This window comes from Balaenoptera physalus, assembly GCF_965194825.1.
Source record: "Balaenoptera physalus genome assembly, chromosome: 16".
NCBI lineage: Eukaryota > Metazoa > Chordata > Mammalia > Artiodactyla > Balaenopteridae > Balaenoptera > Balaenoptera physalus.
The window spans coordinates 30,803,087-30,820,844 of record NC_138898.1 but is presented as its reverse complement, the minus strand read 5'-3'; the positions used below and the strand labels follow the sequence as shown (position 1 = coordinate 30,820,844).

Here is a 17,758-nt window from a genome sequence, read left to right as displayed (position 1 = left end):
CCCAGCCCCTCTCCACTACTCCACTATTAGGGTCCCCTCTTGTGAGGTACCAGGAGGCTATAGCTTCACCTTGAGCATAAATGCTTTATTGTCACCTTAGGGTTCTCAGGCAGGTGGGGCTGTTGCACATCGTGGGAGGGCAGGTACACTGAGCTGATGGCAGAGCCGGGACCAGTGCTCCTTCTGTCCTCCCTACCCTCCCCCCACTCCGTGGCTCGATGGAGTGCAAGTGGGTCATTGATAGGCTGCCCCTGGGGCCTTCTCAGATAGAAAGGAAAGGCTGCCCCAACATGTGCCCCCACATCCCCCTCTTAAGTGCCTCACCCTGTACCCTTCTCCTCATAGTCTGCTACTGCTCTTTCTACAATTAACATTCATACTTGGGTGGTCAGTACCACGCCCAGGAAGGTCTTACTACCCCTGTCCCTTTCCTGTCAGCTTCCAGTCCTTGTCCTGTCTGGCTCCCTAAACAGGCTGAGCCAGTCAGTCAGTGCACTCTGCCCTTCAGGCCCAGGCCCTGCACAACCTCCTTCCTCTTGCTGCTCCACCTGCAGCTGCACCCCCACCCCCCCACTCCCATCCCGGACCCCAGTTCAGACCAGGGCTCAAGTCTTCCGGTGCATTCTGCTTTCAGGATCACGTGCTCCCTGTGGGCACGGCCGTCGTACAAACCTCTTTTAAGTCTCCTTGACCTCAGTCCTTGGCAGGGCCCTTCAGCCTTCCAGTCAGCGGACCGGGGCCCAATCCCAAAGCCAGAGTTTCTGGATATGTCCCCACCCATCCTCTTGCGACCTCACCTCCCGGGGCAGGATGGCGGGGAATGGGGCAGGTTGGTCCGCCTCAGCCCGCTCCCCAGGTCCTGGGCCAAAAGAGAGTTCAGCGGGGCCGAGGGGGGCTGGCACTGCGCCCTCAATTGGAAAGAAAGTCGATGGCGGCGCGCACGGAGCGATTGGTGCTGACGTCGACGGCAGTGACCTTAATCTCGGTGTCGCCAAACTGCATGGCAGTGCGGATCTCGCGGCGGCTAGGGGGCGCGTCGGCGGCATGGGGGCCTCCCTCGGCGGGCTCGAGCTCTAGACTGAGCGCGCCGCACTTGCGCACGCCCGGGTCGGTGATGAAGCGCGCGTCCTCGGCGGCGCAGCAGTATAGGTTGATGAGCACGCGGCGCTGGCCTGGGCGCGCCGGGCAGTAGCTGCGCAGCACCTCCTCGCCCAGGGCCACCGACTGCTCGGCGGCCACGAAGCGCTCGAACACGTCGGTGCACCAGCGGCGGCCGTCGCGAACGAGCAGCTTGTCGGGCGGGTGGCGCCCAGCCACGAAGCGGTTGAGCACGCCCACGCCGTAGGTGAGCGGCGAGCGGCGCACCCGAACCACGCCCGGAGCCTGCCCGAAGAGCACCGCGCCCTTTAGGATGGTGAGGCCCACGTCGTGCGGAACCACCACGCGGAGGCCGCGGGCGCCCAGTGCTGCCTGCACCGCGTGCTGCAGCATGGCCGACTCGGCGAAGCCGCCCACCAGGAACAGCAGCTTCACGCCCTGCACCTCGGGGCGCTCCAGCAGCGCCTCTGCGGTACAGGAGTGGAGGGTGGGGGTAAGGAGGAGGTACGGGGAGTGGGCCACTGAGGCCACCACTGCACAGCCACTGGCGCCTCTCCTCTGCCCGCCTGTATCCTCGGGCAACCAGAAACTAGACATTTCGCTATAAAACGGTAGCCTGGTTCCCATAAAGAAAAACACCGAGTGCTTTCATGAGGGCCCCTGGCAATCCTTATGGGCTCTGCTTCCCCACCACACCGTGGAGGGCTTGAGATAAGGGTCTGCATTTACACATATTAAATGCCTACTACGTGCAAGACATTGCACTCACTCTCTAGATACTTCAGTTCATTTAAATCTGTGTGACAACAGTTTGGGGGACCTAATACTATCACCCCATTTGGGGAAAAAGGCACCAGAGGTTCTTTAACCTGGCAAGACTGCACATCTTCCCGCCTATCTCTTAATCCCCACCACACTGCATCCTCCAGGTATTCCAGAAGATTCTGGGTCTCATTCCAGTGTATGGATATGGGGAGGTTTCCAGGCACTAACAGGGTAAGATATTCCCGCATCTGGGTGTGTATGTTGAGGTGAATGAAGGACCCAGGCTCAGGTACTTACCTATGTGCTGGATGATCCCGCTGACCGTGGGCTGAAAGAGGTCGTTCATGGCCTCACAAGACATCCTGAGCATCCCCTGTGAGGACCACTTCACGAAGTTCACGCTGTAGGTGTTGAAGGAGGCACAGGCCCATGGGTCAGGGTCCCAGGTGCTACCCCTATTCCAGGTCGAAGTACCTGGGCACTGACTGCACATTATGTGTTGTGCCAGCCATACCCTCAGGGCTTTAGACGCAGGTCTGTTCCAGGTCCAGGCATGAGGTCCCAGGAGAGGAGCCTCCCTTTGCCTCGAGCAAAGGAACCCAGACCCATTGGCTAGCGCGCGTGTGTGTGTGTGTGTGTGTGTGTGTGTCTGCAGGGAATGGGAAGAGGTAGATGTTGGCCTTTCCCCAGGCTCAAGATTCTCGCCCCAGTTTGGGCTGCCGATTCCAGCTGGGGTACTCATGCCCCTCCCCCTGCCTCCACCGGGGCTGGCATGATGTGTGCGTGGGACAGATAAGGTGGACCCCCTACTCTCCCCTGGGGCCCACACCTTCCCCTGTAGGGGCGGTCCCCCGGCCCACCTGCTCCTGCGCAGGGCTGTCTCCACGTTGTGGCCTCGCTGCTTGCGATAGAAGTCAATAAACGAGAAGGGCAGCGAGATGTTGAGCGCCCCTGCACGGTGTGGGCCTGCGGTGCGTTTGCGGGCCTCAAAGGCTATAGTCAGATCCACCCAGGCTGCTGGGCGTTGCCTTTTGAAGGTGGCGATGAAGTCTTCGCCGAAGATGCGGCCCAGCAGCTGCTCGAAGGCCAGGTCGACGCCCACCGCGCCACAGGGGCCACCTTGGGTAGGGCAGGGGTCGAAGGGGGCGTCAGTGCCGACACCGCCGCCAGGGGGCGTTGGCGGGGCCAGGGCGGTCTGGGTAACAAGGGTGCTGCCTGGCTACTCACCAGACGCCTTGTAGAGCTCCTTGAGGGTGCCATGGGGCTGTTCCAACTGGTGCACGGTAAGGTCCACCGTGCCTCCCCCGCAGTCTGCCACCACGTAGCGGTCTCCTACGGGGGCGAGCGTGAGCACACACTCGTGGCACCTTCAGCTCTGCGCCCTCTGCAGACTCACCCAGCCTCCAGCCCTGCCCCAGGTCCTGAGCCCTGTCTGTGGGGCCATGGGGGTTAGGGTTGAAAGGGGCTTCAGGTGCTTGAACCTCAGGTCACCAGGTAGGAGCACAAGGTGTGGGGGAAAATGGTCCCAGGATTCTGCAACTCCATCTGCAGAGAATCCCCCGGGGGAGTGGGGGTTAGGGGCATGGCTGTGAGTGGGGGTGGGAGTGCAGGTGACTGAGGGGGACTACCAGGTTAGGTACAGCTGAAGGAGTTGGAAGGGGCAGGGTTCCTAGGGGCTAGAGCTGACTTCGGGAATGTTCCCCCCACCTGCAGTATACGGTGCCCCACAGGGCCCAAGGAATATCCCTCCATCTCCCCTCCCCCACCTGCTTGCATCTCAGCCCACAGTTCTCCGACACCCGATTCCACCAGGAACGTGCGGCTGTGGCGGGACCTTCGAAGCTGCTCTCGGGCTGGGTGTTGAGGGACAGCAGGACAGTGAGGTTAGAAGGAGTGTCTCAGCTACCACGCTCAATGCCCCACATCCTTCCACCAACGCCCTCCATGAGCATCTGGAGCAGCCAGTGCTCCTGAAACTCCTGCTCCACTCCTAACTGGGAGAGGGCAATGCTGAACCCTAAAGGGTCCAGAGAAACTGGATGGGGTAATCTCAGGCACTGTAACCAACAGCTAAGGGGAAGTATTTCCGGCTGCAGGACCTTCCCTTAATCCAGAAGGGCTCAGGCCATAGCAAAATCAGAATTAAGAAAGTCTGAAGGAGCTGGGGATGGGGTGGGGGAAGGTCCTGGGACCTCTCCCTGTCATGGGAGATGGCATCTGAGGGGATGATGAAGGTTGACCATAGCTGTCCCAGTTCCTGGTCCTGGCAGCAGGAGCTTGGGGCTGATGTGGGAGGGGGGAGGACAGCTGATGTGCCAGGAGGGGAGGGAAAACTGATTCAGTGGCTGTTTAAGGGACAGCTCCTGAAGACCTCCACCTTCAGCTCAGAGTACCCTTTGTCAGTACCCAAGCACCTCTCCCAAGGGTAGGCATCACCCTCCCACTCTCAGATTCAGGGCTGGGCTGAGTCCTACCGTCCTCTGACAGTGCTACTCTAGGGCAAGGTGTAATCTTAAGCGCCTGCCTCCAAGGCCACTGGGCAGTACCCCTGGGGGTGGCTCACCCTGACGGAAGCTGGAATCAATGGAGCGGCGCTCGCCCAGGCGCCCACTGCCTGGAGCTCGGCTGCTCAGGTCCACGAGCTGGTGCAGACGCAGCTTGCGGCAGTAGACAGAGGCGGCCTCAGGCTCCAGGGCGATGAGTAATTGCTCTGCATCCTCTCTCGACACCAGTCCGGCCTGAGGATGGGTGGTTGGCAGGGTTGGGGAGCACCATGGGCCAGGCATCACACTGAAATGGCACCTCAGGGCAGGCAACCGGGGGCCTGTGGGGCTCCCATCTCCTCCGGATTATACCCCACCCATGCTAAGCTGCTCAGGCGCCTCCATGCTGCACAAATTTGGAGCTGTCTCACAGCCACCCTGTGACCAGGCTGGGGAGAGGCATGGCCATGGCCAAGGATGCCATGGTGTTGCCCAGCAGGAAGAGACCCTTGACTGAGTGAAAACCTAGAGCACCTGGGATCTGCCTCCAGGCTGCCCAAGGTGTCCCTGGGCTGCAGCAAGGTCCCCTTCACAGATACTGTGTTGGCCAGCTAAGCACTGGCTGAGGGGGTTAGTGGAGACTCCAACACAGTGTATTGGGGAGGGTGGGTATAATGGCCAGACCATCAGTCAGAGGGGTGGGGGGGCCCCTTTTGTCTTACTGAACCCTCTTTCTCCACTGGTGATAGACAGTGGCCATGGGCCTCCCCACTCTTAGGAGAACTTTGTTCTCAGGGAATCTGATATAGGAGGAAAGAAACTTTAACAGTGAAATTTCAGGTGCCAAGGCAAGGCAGTCTGACCAGGTGGGGGATGGGGATGGGTGGGTATTAAGACTTCCTGCCCAGGGCCAGCCCGTCCTCAGCTGACAGGGAACAGTGTGGGAGGAAGCAGGGTGGATAAACCAGCAGGGGGCCACTGGTGTGGGGGTGTTTGTTCTGGCTGGGCACAGCCATGCTTTCATCCTGGTCTCTGCAGGGGGGATGCCCACTGGCCTCAGGGTTAGCTCCTTCTAGAGACAAGTGTAGGCATCTGCGGATTTGACAGCTGAGGCATGCCTGGCCCAAAGTTGTGTTTGTGGGGGGTTGGGGGTCCTGGTATCCTCCAGGGGAAGGTGCACTGGAATTCCTGAGATCCCTTTTGGAGATCCTAGGGTGTCCACCAAGGCCCCAGGTTCACGGGCAGGATCAAACAATGAGCCCCCCTCCAACCTCCCCATTTCCACTTGAGAGAGGGGTGCCTGAGCCATCCCCCTTTCTCCAGACCTTTGGGCATCTCTCGTGGTAGGAAGACCAGCAAACATTGGCCAAAATCACCTCCCTTCATAGTTTCATAGTCCTATTTCCCCTGCTCAGTGGTTGGGGCTGTGGTGAAAATACTGATGCTGGCTGAAGTGGGTGTTCTTGGTGTCCTGCCCAGCTACTGTGAGTGTTGGCTGCTATTGGCTCACCGCTGCCCCTTCTCTGAAGAACTGCCCTCAGCTGAATGGGAACCACCTCACTTGGAGGGCCTTTCCCCAACTCCCCCAGTAACCAACGACAGACTGATAAGGATGGACAAAAAGCCACCCCCCCCCCCCGCCTCCCCGTGGCCAACACCACAGTACATTCTCCCTCTAGAGCTCTCCATGGGATCAGGCTGAGGCTAGACTCCAGCTAAGACCACATCCCTGCCCAGCTCTTTCTCCTGTCCTGCTTTCCTCACTCCTCTTTCTGCTGAGAGTCCTTGCAATAGACCACATGCACAAGAATCCCCATCTTGGGCTCTGCTTCTAGGAAACCTGCCCTAAGACACTGTTTAAGCTGGCCTGGGCTGTGTCTTTTGTCCCTCTGCTCTCTGGTCCTGCAGGCCCACCCCCTTTCCTGGTGGCAACAACCCTCCAAAATGGCCAGCAGGGTGGGGCTGGCAGTCTTTACACAATGGCTCTGTGGTCCCAAGGGTGGTGGGTGAATGAGGGTATGGGGCCATGCCCGGGGCCCTCCCGACCAATGTCCACGGCTCTGAGTGCACATTCTCACCAAGTAGGCAGCCTCTCGCATGAACTGCTTAGCTGGCTGTTTCCAGATGGCCGGCACTGTCAACACCCAGCGCACAGTGTCCTTCTCTGGCAGCGACGGGCACTGGTCCCTCAGCTCCTGGAGCAGGAGGGGGCAGTGAGGGGAATGGCTGGCTTGGTTTGTGGGAAGTGTCTTTAGCCTCTATGGCAGCTGGAGGAACTAATCAGGCCTCAGGAGGAACTTTCCAGCTAACTTGGAATCCTAACACCCCCTTCCCCACCACCACCACCTCCCCAACACCTGTAGGGTTGATGCAGGCTCTACCAGACAGAAAGGCAGGGGACTGGAGATGACCTCTGTCTTCTGACAGTGGCTACCCATTGGATGGACAGGGGATGGGCTGAGGGGAAAGGATGGACCTGGGGGCCCTCCACCCCAGTAGGCAGGGATGGGGTCACAGCGTACCTGAAGGGCATGCTCCTTGAAGAAGCGCAAGGCATGGGCGAACACCTCCAGGGCAGGCATTTTCTTTCCATTTACCGCTTCTAGCTGGGTCTTCAAGGTGAGATCCTGGCAGGGACACAAGGTGACTCTGCAGGAGGCCGTAGCTCTGCCTCCATTTCCTGACAACCTCTTATACTCACCCCATTTCCTGGTGCTCCCCCTCTTTGGCACTGTCCCACTCTGGCTCTAATCTCACATTAGTTCTCTCCCCAGCCCCTCTCTTTACCCTATCTTCACCTCTTGGGCATGCCTCCATCCCTTACATTCAAGCTCCGCCTCCTTAGCTACTCCTCCACCAGGCCCCTCCTCACCGTTTAGCTTTACCTACCCTCCATGAGGCCTCCCTCTCTGCTTTCCCTCCTAGCCCTGCCTCCCTGGCTGGAGCTGGGCCCTGAGCCAGAATGTGACTCACAGTGGCACTATGGATCTTCATCTTGAACTTCTCAAAGTAGAGCCAGTCACGAGCCTCCTCAGGGTCCAGATCGTGGTAGTAATCACGGGCTGTATAGCCAAAACTGTGAAAGGCACCCTCTGGGGTCAGCAGCAGGCAGGTGGGGGTCTTCTGGTGGGCCACACCTGGGTCCCCGCCCTCCCATTTCCTGTGGAGGCAGTTAGCTGTCAGTGTGGTCAGCAGTAATCCTCCCTTTGTGGGGTTGGGTGCTGGCTCTGGAACCAGCTGTGTGACTTTGGGCAGCTCACTTGGCTTCCCCAAGCCTCAGTCTTTCCATATGTAAAATGGAAATAATAATAGTACCTACCTTTTAGGGTTCTTGTGAATATGGTGCTCGGCATCCACTTAAATCCATAAACGTTGCTCATGGGATCCTCTCTATCCATGGGGCCATGGGTCCCATCCGACATCCTCAGCTCCTGCTCCCTTCCATGAAGTATACCATTGGACCTCACCTCCCTGTCTTTTTAACAAGCAGCAGCAAGCCATCTGCCTCGTCTGGCCTTCTGATACGTCTCTCCAGGACCCTGGCAGAGGCCTCCTCCCAGCCAGCTGGTTTGCCCTCCTCTAGGCCATCTTCAACAGCTAAGTTTTTTCAAGGCATTCATGATCATTCCTATCTGGCCCACATCAGTAGCTACATCCCAGCTGACTGCACCTCCAGCAGGCCCCCAAAACCTGAGACTCCAAACTTCCCTATGTGCAGGCATCATCTGGACCTCCACCCAGAACTCACTGCCCAGTTCATTAGCCTGGCAAATCCTTCCTCCACTTCCTCTGCGTTGTCTGATGCCCTGACTCCTCTAGGCCAAGTTCACCAGTGCAGCCTTTTGGGGAAGGAACTGGGAATCCAGGCAGAAGGAAGAGCATGTGCAAAAGCTTGGAGGTGTGAAAGACCAGGGAGAACTAGCTATAAGTTGGCTCAAAGTAGGAGAAAATACAGGAATCTTAAGATCAACTAAGGAGGAATACCAAATGCCATATCAGAATTCTGTCTTGGTGGGTATTAGGTAGGGGAGTGAAGAGGCATGACCACATTTGCCTTTAGAAAGGTCACTGGTCCCCATGTAGCAACAGAGTGGAGGGGAGGGAGGATGGAGAAGGAAAACCAGGGAGGAGGATATTGCAACCGTTCAAGTGAGAGAGGGTGGGGCTGAACTTCGGGGTGGTAGTGGTGGAGAGAAGTAGGCAGGTATTACAGGGATATTAGAGATAGAAGTGATGGGGATTAGTGGCTAGTGGGGGTGGGAAGGGCTTGGGAGGAGGCCAAGATGCCCCCAGTTACTTCCTGTGACTGTTATCTCCAGTGTCCCTTCATGTGTCCTCAGCCCCAGCAAGGGGCCCAGCATGGCCTCAGCTGTGTGTGCTGACAAGCTGGGATGCCCTGCAGCTCTTAGAGAGCTATAAGGGCCCAGAGCCTTTGTGGCCTCATGTGGATGTGGAGGGAGCAGAGAAAGGGGAAGGACAGTCCACGCTCATGTAGGTTAGGTCCCCTGTATCTTTGGGGCAGTGACCCTTTGCCTGTCTCTCCACCCACCCTTCCATCCAGCCTCCCAGGCCCTGGTGAAGCCCGCTGATCCCCCACCCCAGGCTGAGTTGGGAGCTTTGGGGTCTTCTATAGGGGTCTTCCCCCTATAGGCTACAGCCCCACTAAGATATATTCAAAGGATCAGGGTCTTGAGGCCTGAAGGGGAGTGTCAAACAAATGTTTCATTCAAACAAAACAAAATCCATCAGAATGGATTTTTCAAACAGCTCTTTCATGACAACTGTGTGACTTGTCAACTCAGTTAACCCTCTGATCGTTCATTTCCTTGTATTTCATTTGAGCCGAACCTAGGAATCTGCCTCTAGGAATCTACCACATAGATATTCCAGCACAAGTTTTCAAGGAAGAATATTCATTGCAGCACTTTTTGTAATAGTGAAAAATTAGAAGGAAAAATAGCCTCAAAACTATCAATAGGAGAATGGATAAATTATGACACATCTGTACTGTGGAATACTATGCAACCATTAAAACAAAATCGTGGCTCTCTGTATTCACATGAAACATCTAGAAAATAGTGTTGAAAACTTAAAATAAAGCAAGTTGTATGATATACCACTTTTATTTTAAAACCACATATTTATTTGGTTTTTGCATATGTATTTGTGTTTGTGACTAGCCCAGAAAAAGATCTGTGTATTTTACTGTATGTTTGTTATCTCTCAATAAAAAATATAAAATAAAAAACAAAGCCCAACATTTCCTGCAGAGGTCAGAGAGCTGCCCCAATTGGGGCTGAGGGCCCAGGCCTGGCACCCATCCTCCAAACTTTTGCCCCAGTGGGGAGCCCAGACTAGGAGTGGAAGGCACTCTGAGGAGACCCCATTTCTCCTTAGTGACAGTACTTCTGGGACCAGGTCTCTCCCAGGGTGTAGGATTCCACACCCCCCCCAACAACCAATCATCTCCCAGCCCAGCCACCCTCACCTCATCATGTGGATGGCCTCAGGGTCACTGGCAAAGCTGAAGGCATAGCCACTGGATGTGGTGCCGAAGTCGATGGCCACTACCACGGAGAAGGGGGCCTGCTGGGGGGCTCGGGCCTCAGGCTTCTGCAAGTGCAAGACCTAGTCAGGGAGCAGCCAGAGGGCCAGGCTGACTGTATGTGGGAGCCCTCCCAACCCCTGGCTGTGGTCCAGACCGGCCCTGGCCCACCCCCACCTACCTGCCTGCCTGGTTCCCTTCCTCTCCTAAGCTCCAAGCTAAGCCCTTGAGATGCCAACTGTTCAGAAAGCCCAGGGCCTCTCAGGTAGCCCCATGAAGTTTTGGGCTTGAGCTCCTGCTTCCCTGCTTCTGGTTCTCTGCCTACCTTCTGCCTGGACTGCCTTTGCCCCACCCCCATCTCACACCATGTCACAGCCTGGGCCCAGCTGGGGGCAATTTTGCTGCTCTGAGCAGCTTCATAGCACATGGACCTGCGTTATTTGACCCTCTTGCTCTTTGTGGCCACAGTGACACAGCCAGACTCTATCCAGTTTTGTGACAGAGAAGAGAGGCCCCATGCACGTGCCCAAGAGTGGTCCCTGCCTCCTCCCAGGCCAGGCCTGGGCTCCCTGAGAACAAGGGGGTCCCCAGGCTGGATCACTAGGGTGAGGCCACCCCACGTGGGGTGACCTAGGGAGCTTGGGGGTGGTGGTTATGTCCTGGATACGTCAAGCTAGCCCCAAACTATTTTTTAGCAACATGTCTCCTCTTCCCTAGATATACCTTGTATTAAGGTGGGGCTGTGGTTGACAGGAGGGGAAGCAAGTCTCAGAGGCCCAGTGCTCTGAGAACACACAAAACTACTTGCTCAGAAGTACACCTGCCCCAGGCAGGTTACGTGCAATGGTCCCTAGATGTTATCCTGGAGAGAGATCACCTCAGTAGAAATGTTACCCCTACAGTCCAACGTCACCTAAGGCTAACCCATCAGGGGGAACATGAGTGGAGTGTGTAGGGGCAGGAAGCATGATGGTACCCCCAGCCCAGACCTGCCAGGGCTCTTCCAGACACCAGTGTGACCTTCCCCACTACCCAGGCCACCCACCACCCCAATCCCTGCTCTGGGCTTACTGGAGACTGTGAGGGTGTGAGGGGGGCAATGCCACAGCTTTCCTGGGTCCTTGGGGAGCCGGGTGGGCTGGGCACTGGAGACCGCTCTGGGCTGGAGCCTGCAAAGAGAGGGCAAATCATTCTGGCACAATCAGGGTAAGAGGCTGGTGGCTGGGCCCCAAGCCTGGGGGATTCTCCATCAGTCATTGCTGGGCCAAGGTGAGGGGTACCCTGCTGGGGAAAGGGGACGAGGGCGGGAGGGTAGGAAGGACAGGACTGAGGTCGGGGTCGGGGATAGCTGGGTTCAGGGTCTGTTATCAGTTAGAGGTGACCTATTCCTGAAGGGTGACATACTTCACCTAGGGACTCACTGTCTCCCCCAGCACCCCTCAGACACAGCAGGGAAGGGGAGAGACAGAGAAGCATTGTGGGGGTGGGGAAGACTGAGTCCAGAGATAGAAGGGCAGGAGAGATGGGGCAGGTGAGCTCCTGGGGTGAGGGTGGAGAAACCAGAAAAGGTAGGGGACTACAGACCTAACTGAGTGGGAGTGGAGCCGCTCCTCTCCCCACTAAAGTGCAGCCACATGGTTCTAATCAGGACCTGAGGGAGTTGCCTCGCCCCCTCCCTCTGCCCCCCAAGGGCCATCCATGGACAGGCCCAGCTGGCTGACTGGGGCAACACCTCCCCCAGCCCAGCCCTGAGCCGAGAGGTGTCCACCACACTAGGAAGTCAGATTCCAAGCCTCCCCTCCCCCATGACACACATAGATCTGGAGCCAGCGTTTGGGGGCAGGAGGCCCCCTTAAGACCCTCACACAGGCCTAGGACTGAGCTGGACCTTTGGTGGGAGGAAGCAGTGCAGCCCCCAGAAGGCAGCCCAAAGCCTGGTTTGGAGGCTCTGGCAGCTCAGGGGGCAGGAGGGCCTGCTTTGCTGGTGTGGGCTGGTGGCTCATCACCACCACACTGAACTTTGCTAAGGCCCCTAGGAGGGGCACTGGGGCTGCCCTGAGATCCGTGTGTGGGGACGGGGGCGCTGACCAGGGAGATTGATGGGGTCTGGTATGAAGACACATCAGCAAATCAATGTCTGGCTTTAGGCTGAGCCAGGGCTGGGGCCTGTATACTCGCTCAGCCACAGCTCTGTGGCCCTGACAAGTCCCAGCCCTCCCCGACCTTGGGGTACCCTGGGAATATATGTGAGGGGCTGGGCATGAAGGGAATTCTGGGAAGTGCCTGGACAGGGCTGGCATCTGTCTTGCAGTGCTGGAGGGGCAAGGACATGGTGGTCACACTCCCAGAGCCCCTTTTTCTCAGGTGGCCCGGGCAGGCTTGGGTCCTGTCACCAGCTCCAGCTTGAGGGGCCGAGTTGCTGTGGTTTGAGCCTGGGAAGGGAGTCAGGAAGGAAGCCCCAGCCCACCAGGTCTTTGTGAGTGGACTTCCTGAGGCGTGTCCGTCCTGCCTCCTGGCCTCCTACCCCTGCACAGAACCCAGAGCCTGTGCCCAGACCAGGCCAAAGGCAGATGCGCATGCACACAAACAGAATTCTGTGCAGACATACACACCCTGTGCCCAGAGACCTGCCCATAGGCAGACACGCAGACACACACACACACACACACTCACATGCGTAGTCCTGTTGCACTGACCCTCCTTGCGCACACACACTCACAGAACAGCTCTCAGGAGCCTCTGCTGGGCAAGGCATGTGGACAGACTAGGGGTGGGTCTGAGTGCCAGGGTGAGGGGGGCAGTGGGCCCCGGGCAGAGGTGAGGGGGTGGGTCTTACCGCTGTACAGCCCCTGCAGGCCCATCTCCGGGACAGCCAGCATCTTTGTAGGCCCTGTGGCTGTGAACAGGAACAGACAAGCAGAATGGCATTTATTTGTTCCTTTGTTCCCTTACTGAATGATTGTTTATTTTATTTATTTACTTTTGGCTGGAGTCCTTTGAAGCAAATCCCAGGCATGTTGCTTGACCTATAAATTATTTAATATGTCTCTCTAACAGAGATTGTTTAAGACATTGCCACAACACCACTATCATGTCTAACAAAATCGACGGTAATTCCTTAATCTCATCCAATGCTCAGTCCTCCATCCCAGCTTGTCTCAAAAATGTCTTTTTTTTTTTTTGGCTACACTGCGTGGCTTGCAAGATTTTACTTCCCCGAGCAAGGATTGAACCCTGGTCCGCTGCAGTGGAAGGGAGGAAACCTAACCACTGGACCGCCAGGGAATTCCCTCAAAAATGTCTTTTTAACAGTTGCTTTGTTGGAACCAGGCTGCTCCTAAGTGTTTTCAGGTGCCCACTCTCTGCCAGATGCTGTGGGACATCAGTGACCCAGAGAGACACTGTCCCTGTCCTGGGGGCCCACAGCCTGGTGGGGAAGCCATTCATAATCAGATAATCATGTAAGTGAATCTGAGATTACAAACAATGCTGTGAAGGATACTGTGAAGCAGGGCAGAAAGGGGAGCATGGCAAGGCTGGAGAGAGGGGTTGGGCTAGGCTCACCCTGCAGGCAGACCCTGGTGGACCCAATTTTAGATCTGGTTTTACATGAAAGGCAACAGCAAATCTTGAAAGGTTTCAAGTGGCAGAGTGAAGGCAGGGGCATGACTAAATCTGTGTTTTAAAAAGCCCCTCTGGCTGCATGGGAAGTGTAGACTGCAGTGGGACGACATGAAAACAGGAGTCAATCAGTGCTCCAGGCAACAGATGATGGTGGTGGCTGTGTGTCTTGAGACAGAAGTGTAGACATTTATGTTAGAGGTTAAAATCAACAAGCCTGATGGAAGATGGCTGGATTGGACATGGGAGGTTAGGAAGAAGAAGATGTCAAGGATGACACTGGCTGATTCAAGCTAGGAGATGGATGATGAAATGGAGAATACTGGAGCAGGGCAGGCTGGCAGGGGGGAAGGGGCAGTGTTCTGGGTGCAGTTTTGAAACTGCTGAGAGAACAGACTGAGGAGTCAGATGACACATGACCTAGAGGTCAGGGAGAAATCTGAGGTGGAGAAGTGTGTCTGGGAGTCATTGTCACAGGAGGCTTGGCAGAGAGTAGAGTGGGGGAAGGGAAGGGAGGAGAAGCTCTGAATAAAGGTTGACTGGAGGAAGGTTGGCTGGCCAGGGAGACGGAGTTGCCTGCTATGGTTTCATGAAGATCTTGATAAGAGAAGACTGTGAAGCTAGACGCCTTCAGAGATTTTTAGATGAGACTGGAAACACCTGTTTTTAATGGCATTTCAGTGGAATGATGGAGATGGGGCGGAGTCAGGTAGGCGAGGAGGGAGCAGACGGTGAGAGAACGGAGCTAGCACTTCTGGGAAGCTTGGCTGCACCTGGAGGAACATAATGCTTGAGGAGGGGAGGACAGGTTTTTATTTTCTTTTCTAAGGTGGGAGGAACCTGAGCTTGTGTCTGTGAAGTTCTGAGGGCCAAGCTAGAGGCATCGTCCTCCAGGTCACTGACAGCTTTGTTACTCAAAGCGCGGTATCAGGACCGCAGCACTGGGTCCCCTGGGAGCTTGTTAGATGTGCAGGCCCTCAGGCTCCGCCCCGGACCTGCTGAGTTAGCGCTTGCTTTTTCGCAAGATCCCAGGTGGTTGGGAGCACCCTAAGGTTTGAGAAGTGCTCGTCAATGTATCCTGGCCCAGTCTTCAGATCACCAACGCTACTGTCCTCAGCAGTGAGCCTAAACAAGGGTGGGGGCAGCCCGGAGCCCACTCCCTCTCTGTAGCCAGTGGCCAGATCAGGAAGTTTTGCTAACAGAACACAGCAGACACAGAGCTGGGCACTGTCACACCCCTACACACACGTGCGCACACCCTTGCTCACACAGAATTCACACAACCCAGCCCCAGCATCGACAGACACTGAGACACATCCAGGATATTCCCCCATGGCCAGCACCATGGAGATTTCCGGACACATGCAGTCCTGCTGTCACTGGAGGTGCACAGGTGGATGTCCAGGAATCAGAATCAGGGGAAATACAGGGGCTGATCGTGGGCACTTGTACAGCGGCTGGATGATGCTGAGAAAAAGGAAAGTAAATGGTGGGGGTGGGTATGGGCCTTGAGAGCCAGGGACAGGTGCCCAGTTCAGGGTGATGGAGTGTCGTGCTGGACGTGGATCCTACCAGCTCCCAAGAGCTGATTCTGTGCATCTCTTCTCAATTCTGCATTTATTGACATCACATTGATACCTTGAAATCAGCCACGGTGATTATACCATAGAAGTTGGTAAACTGCAAATTAGGTTTTTCTCCCTCTTGGGGAGCTGACTGAAAAACATCTACCAACACACTACTGGATCAAGCCCACAAGAGAGAATATGGCAGCCCTATTTATGCATTGTTTTGATTCATCAGCAAAAACTTATTGACATTTCTTCCTGCCAGGTTCTGCAGCTAAGTGCTGGGGAAACGCTTTGCTGAATGAATGAATGGATTTTCTGAACCAAGGATATTGTATTTGAAGCAGAAACAATCTAGAACCACCAAGAAAAAAGGACTCAAGATTTGTCACTCTAAGCTGATTTCATGTCCAGACCAATGTGTCTATAATCTCCCCAGCTCTGTGAACCTGGTCCAGTTATCTCCTATCTTTGAGCATGTGACACTGAATGCCCCTACACTCAGGGCTGACAGGGCCTATTATGGCACCTGGCTGGAGTGCATCATGTTGCCTCTCTGTGCCTCAGTGCCCTTTCCTGTAAAATGGATCATGCAGGGGGCTTGTGAGGATCAAGTCCAAGAAAGGAAGGTAGCTGATAAAAAGGCAGGGAGTTGGACAGATGTAAGCAGTGTTCTTTCCCTTCATGATGTGGATTCTGAATTTTCTCTTGTCAGAAGTTTTTGGTCTTATTGAGACTTTTTTTCTAGTCATTCTGAGTTCTTTAGGGAGGGAGGGAGGCCCTGAATCAATTTGTGTTAAAGAAGGAGGATCCTGCTGATTCTCTGAGAGGTGGAGGTACAAGAGGGTGGCAGCCACACAAGCACGCACACATACCCCATATTTCTTTGGGACATCCCCCACCATGCATACACACGCACATACCAGAAACATTTAAGGAGAATGCTGATCATGGGACTCAGGACAACCTCAGCTCCCAAAAGCTATATCTGGGCGGGGCCTGCAGCTGGAAGTGGGGAGAGGTAGATCCCTGCCCCAGGGGCCCACTAATTTCAGACTGGTGATGCTTATGGGTTTGAGAATAATTGGGTGGGGCAGTTTGATTTACACAGAGAATAACTTCATTTCCTGGCTACAAGGGCAGGCTAAACCCTGGCCCCAGCCTGACCCCTACCCTACCCACAGACAGACCCTTAACCCTGCCTATGGTCTGTCCCTTAACCTTGCCCATGGACTGACCCCTAGCCCTTGGCCTCATATTGACCTCTCATCTTCAGCTTTACCCTGACCCCTGGCCCTGACTTCTACCCAATAGGCATGACTGGGGACTAGGACAGAGTGTGGCCGAGTAGGGACTTGAAACTGGAGACTCCCATCCCACAGTGTCCCTCAGACTCACAAAAGCCTAGGACTTTCGCCTCCATACCCCCGCAGGCCTCCTTTTACCGGGACCCTGCCTCTCCCATCCACTGCTCTCTCAGCATCCTGCCAGTCAGCAGGCAAAGAGAGGCCACAGGCATTTCTCCCAAGCCAGAGACTGAGCCAATCAGGGCCCAAGGAACATATCAGAAATGGCACCCAAAGGGCTGCCCCAGTCTGTCTCTGGAGAGGCACCCTCAAGGAGAGGGACAAGTGGGAGGTTGTGGGGTGAGGAAGCTGCCTTCTCCTGGCCTGAGGCAGGGAGTGATAGAAATGGCCTCTCAAGTCCCCTCCCTGTCCTCGACTTTTCTTTCTATACATCCTGCCCTGCCCCCATGGGTCCTCATCAAGGGAGCAGCCAGTTCACAAACAACCTCTGTCTCACACAGCCTAGGGCCTGAAGCCCCTCCCACCCTCTGCCCACTGTCCCTCATCACCTCTCTTACCTTCTGGGGATCCAGGGCTGCCTTCACTCTCCCAGGGAGTCCACATTTTAGAGCACCCTCCCTGTCAGTTTCTCTCCCCCACACAAGCTAACTTTACAGCCTGGCTCCACTGGGATACCACAGGGAGCCCTGACCCCACCCCACCTGGATTCCCAAGCTGGCCCCACAGAGAGAAACCAGAGGTCCCTGTTCATGAGGCCAGCCCACAGTCTGGCACTGTGCCACCCAGCCACTCTTGAACTTTCTGGACCACAGGCCCTGGGAACTCCCCCTGCAGGCGTCCCCAAATACACACACACTCAACCCCGGGGTCTCCACCTCTGGCCTAAGCACCGTGTCCTCCACAAACTGGCTCCCTGGAGTCGCCCCCAGCCCCACAGACACCCAGACACGGAAGTCTCTCGAGCCCCCCTCCCTCCCCCCAGATCCCCGCCCTCCACAGGGCGAGTGTGGGGTCCCAAAGCCCGGATGTAGCCCTCCGTCGCTGCCCCAATTGCCTTACCGAACCCACAGCCCTGCTGGAGAGAGGGGCTTGCAGATCTGCCCCAGTCCTGTCCCCCTGGGTCAGGAAGTTTGTGGTGGGGTCTCAGCCGCCAGCCCGCGATGAGACCGCAAACCTTGGCGTTTTCTCCTCTCTGGGAGCCCAGCGGTCCCCCGCCCAGAACTCACCTTTGCCCTGCCGACAGCTCGACCTGTGTCCAGACGCCTGGATCCTGGGCCCACAGCCGGTGGGGCGGCTATGCTCTGCCGCGTCGGCCAAAGCCCTCGACGTGCGCCCGGCCCCAGCCCGGCTTTCCGCCCCGCACCGCCCCCG

At 56.2% G+C, this 17,758-nt stretch overlaps 1 protein-coding gene across 2 annotated transcripts; it reads right to left on the bottom strand.

The window, feature by feature from the left end:
* Positions 1-64: 64 nt before the first annotated feature.
* HSPA12B (heat shock protein family A (Hsp70) member 12B) lies at positions 65-17,725 on the bottom strand. 2 transcript variants are annotated; one of them, XM_082431893.1, is made up of 13 exons: positions 17,614-17,725; positions 12,728-12,787; positions 10,963-11,060; positions 9,835-9,959; positions 7,320-7,506; positions 6,869-6,973; positions 6,425-6,541; positions 4,427-4,601; positions 3,630-3,716; positions 3,091-3,195; positions 2,724-2,982; positions 2,161-2,264; positions 65-1,565 (listed from the first exon to the last, which is right to left on the bottom strand). In XM_082431893.1, exons 2-13 carry the CDS (start codon positions 12,768-12,770, stop codon positions 910-912), a joined length of 2,061 nt encoding a protein of 686 aa, XP_082288019.1. In that variant the 5' UTR covers positions 12,771-12,787; positions 17,614-17,725; the 3' UTR covers positions 65-909. The 2 variants fall into 2 exon arrangements, with proteins under 2 accessions (XP_082288019.1, XP_082288020.1); XM_082431894.1 differs by having other exon boundaries at positions 7,320-7,422.
* Positions 17,726-17,758: the final 33 nt, after the last annotated feature.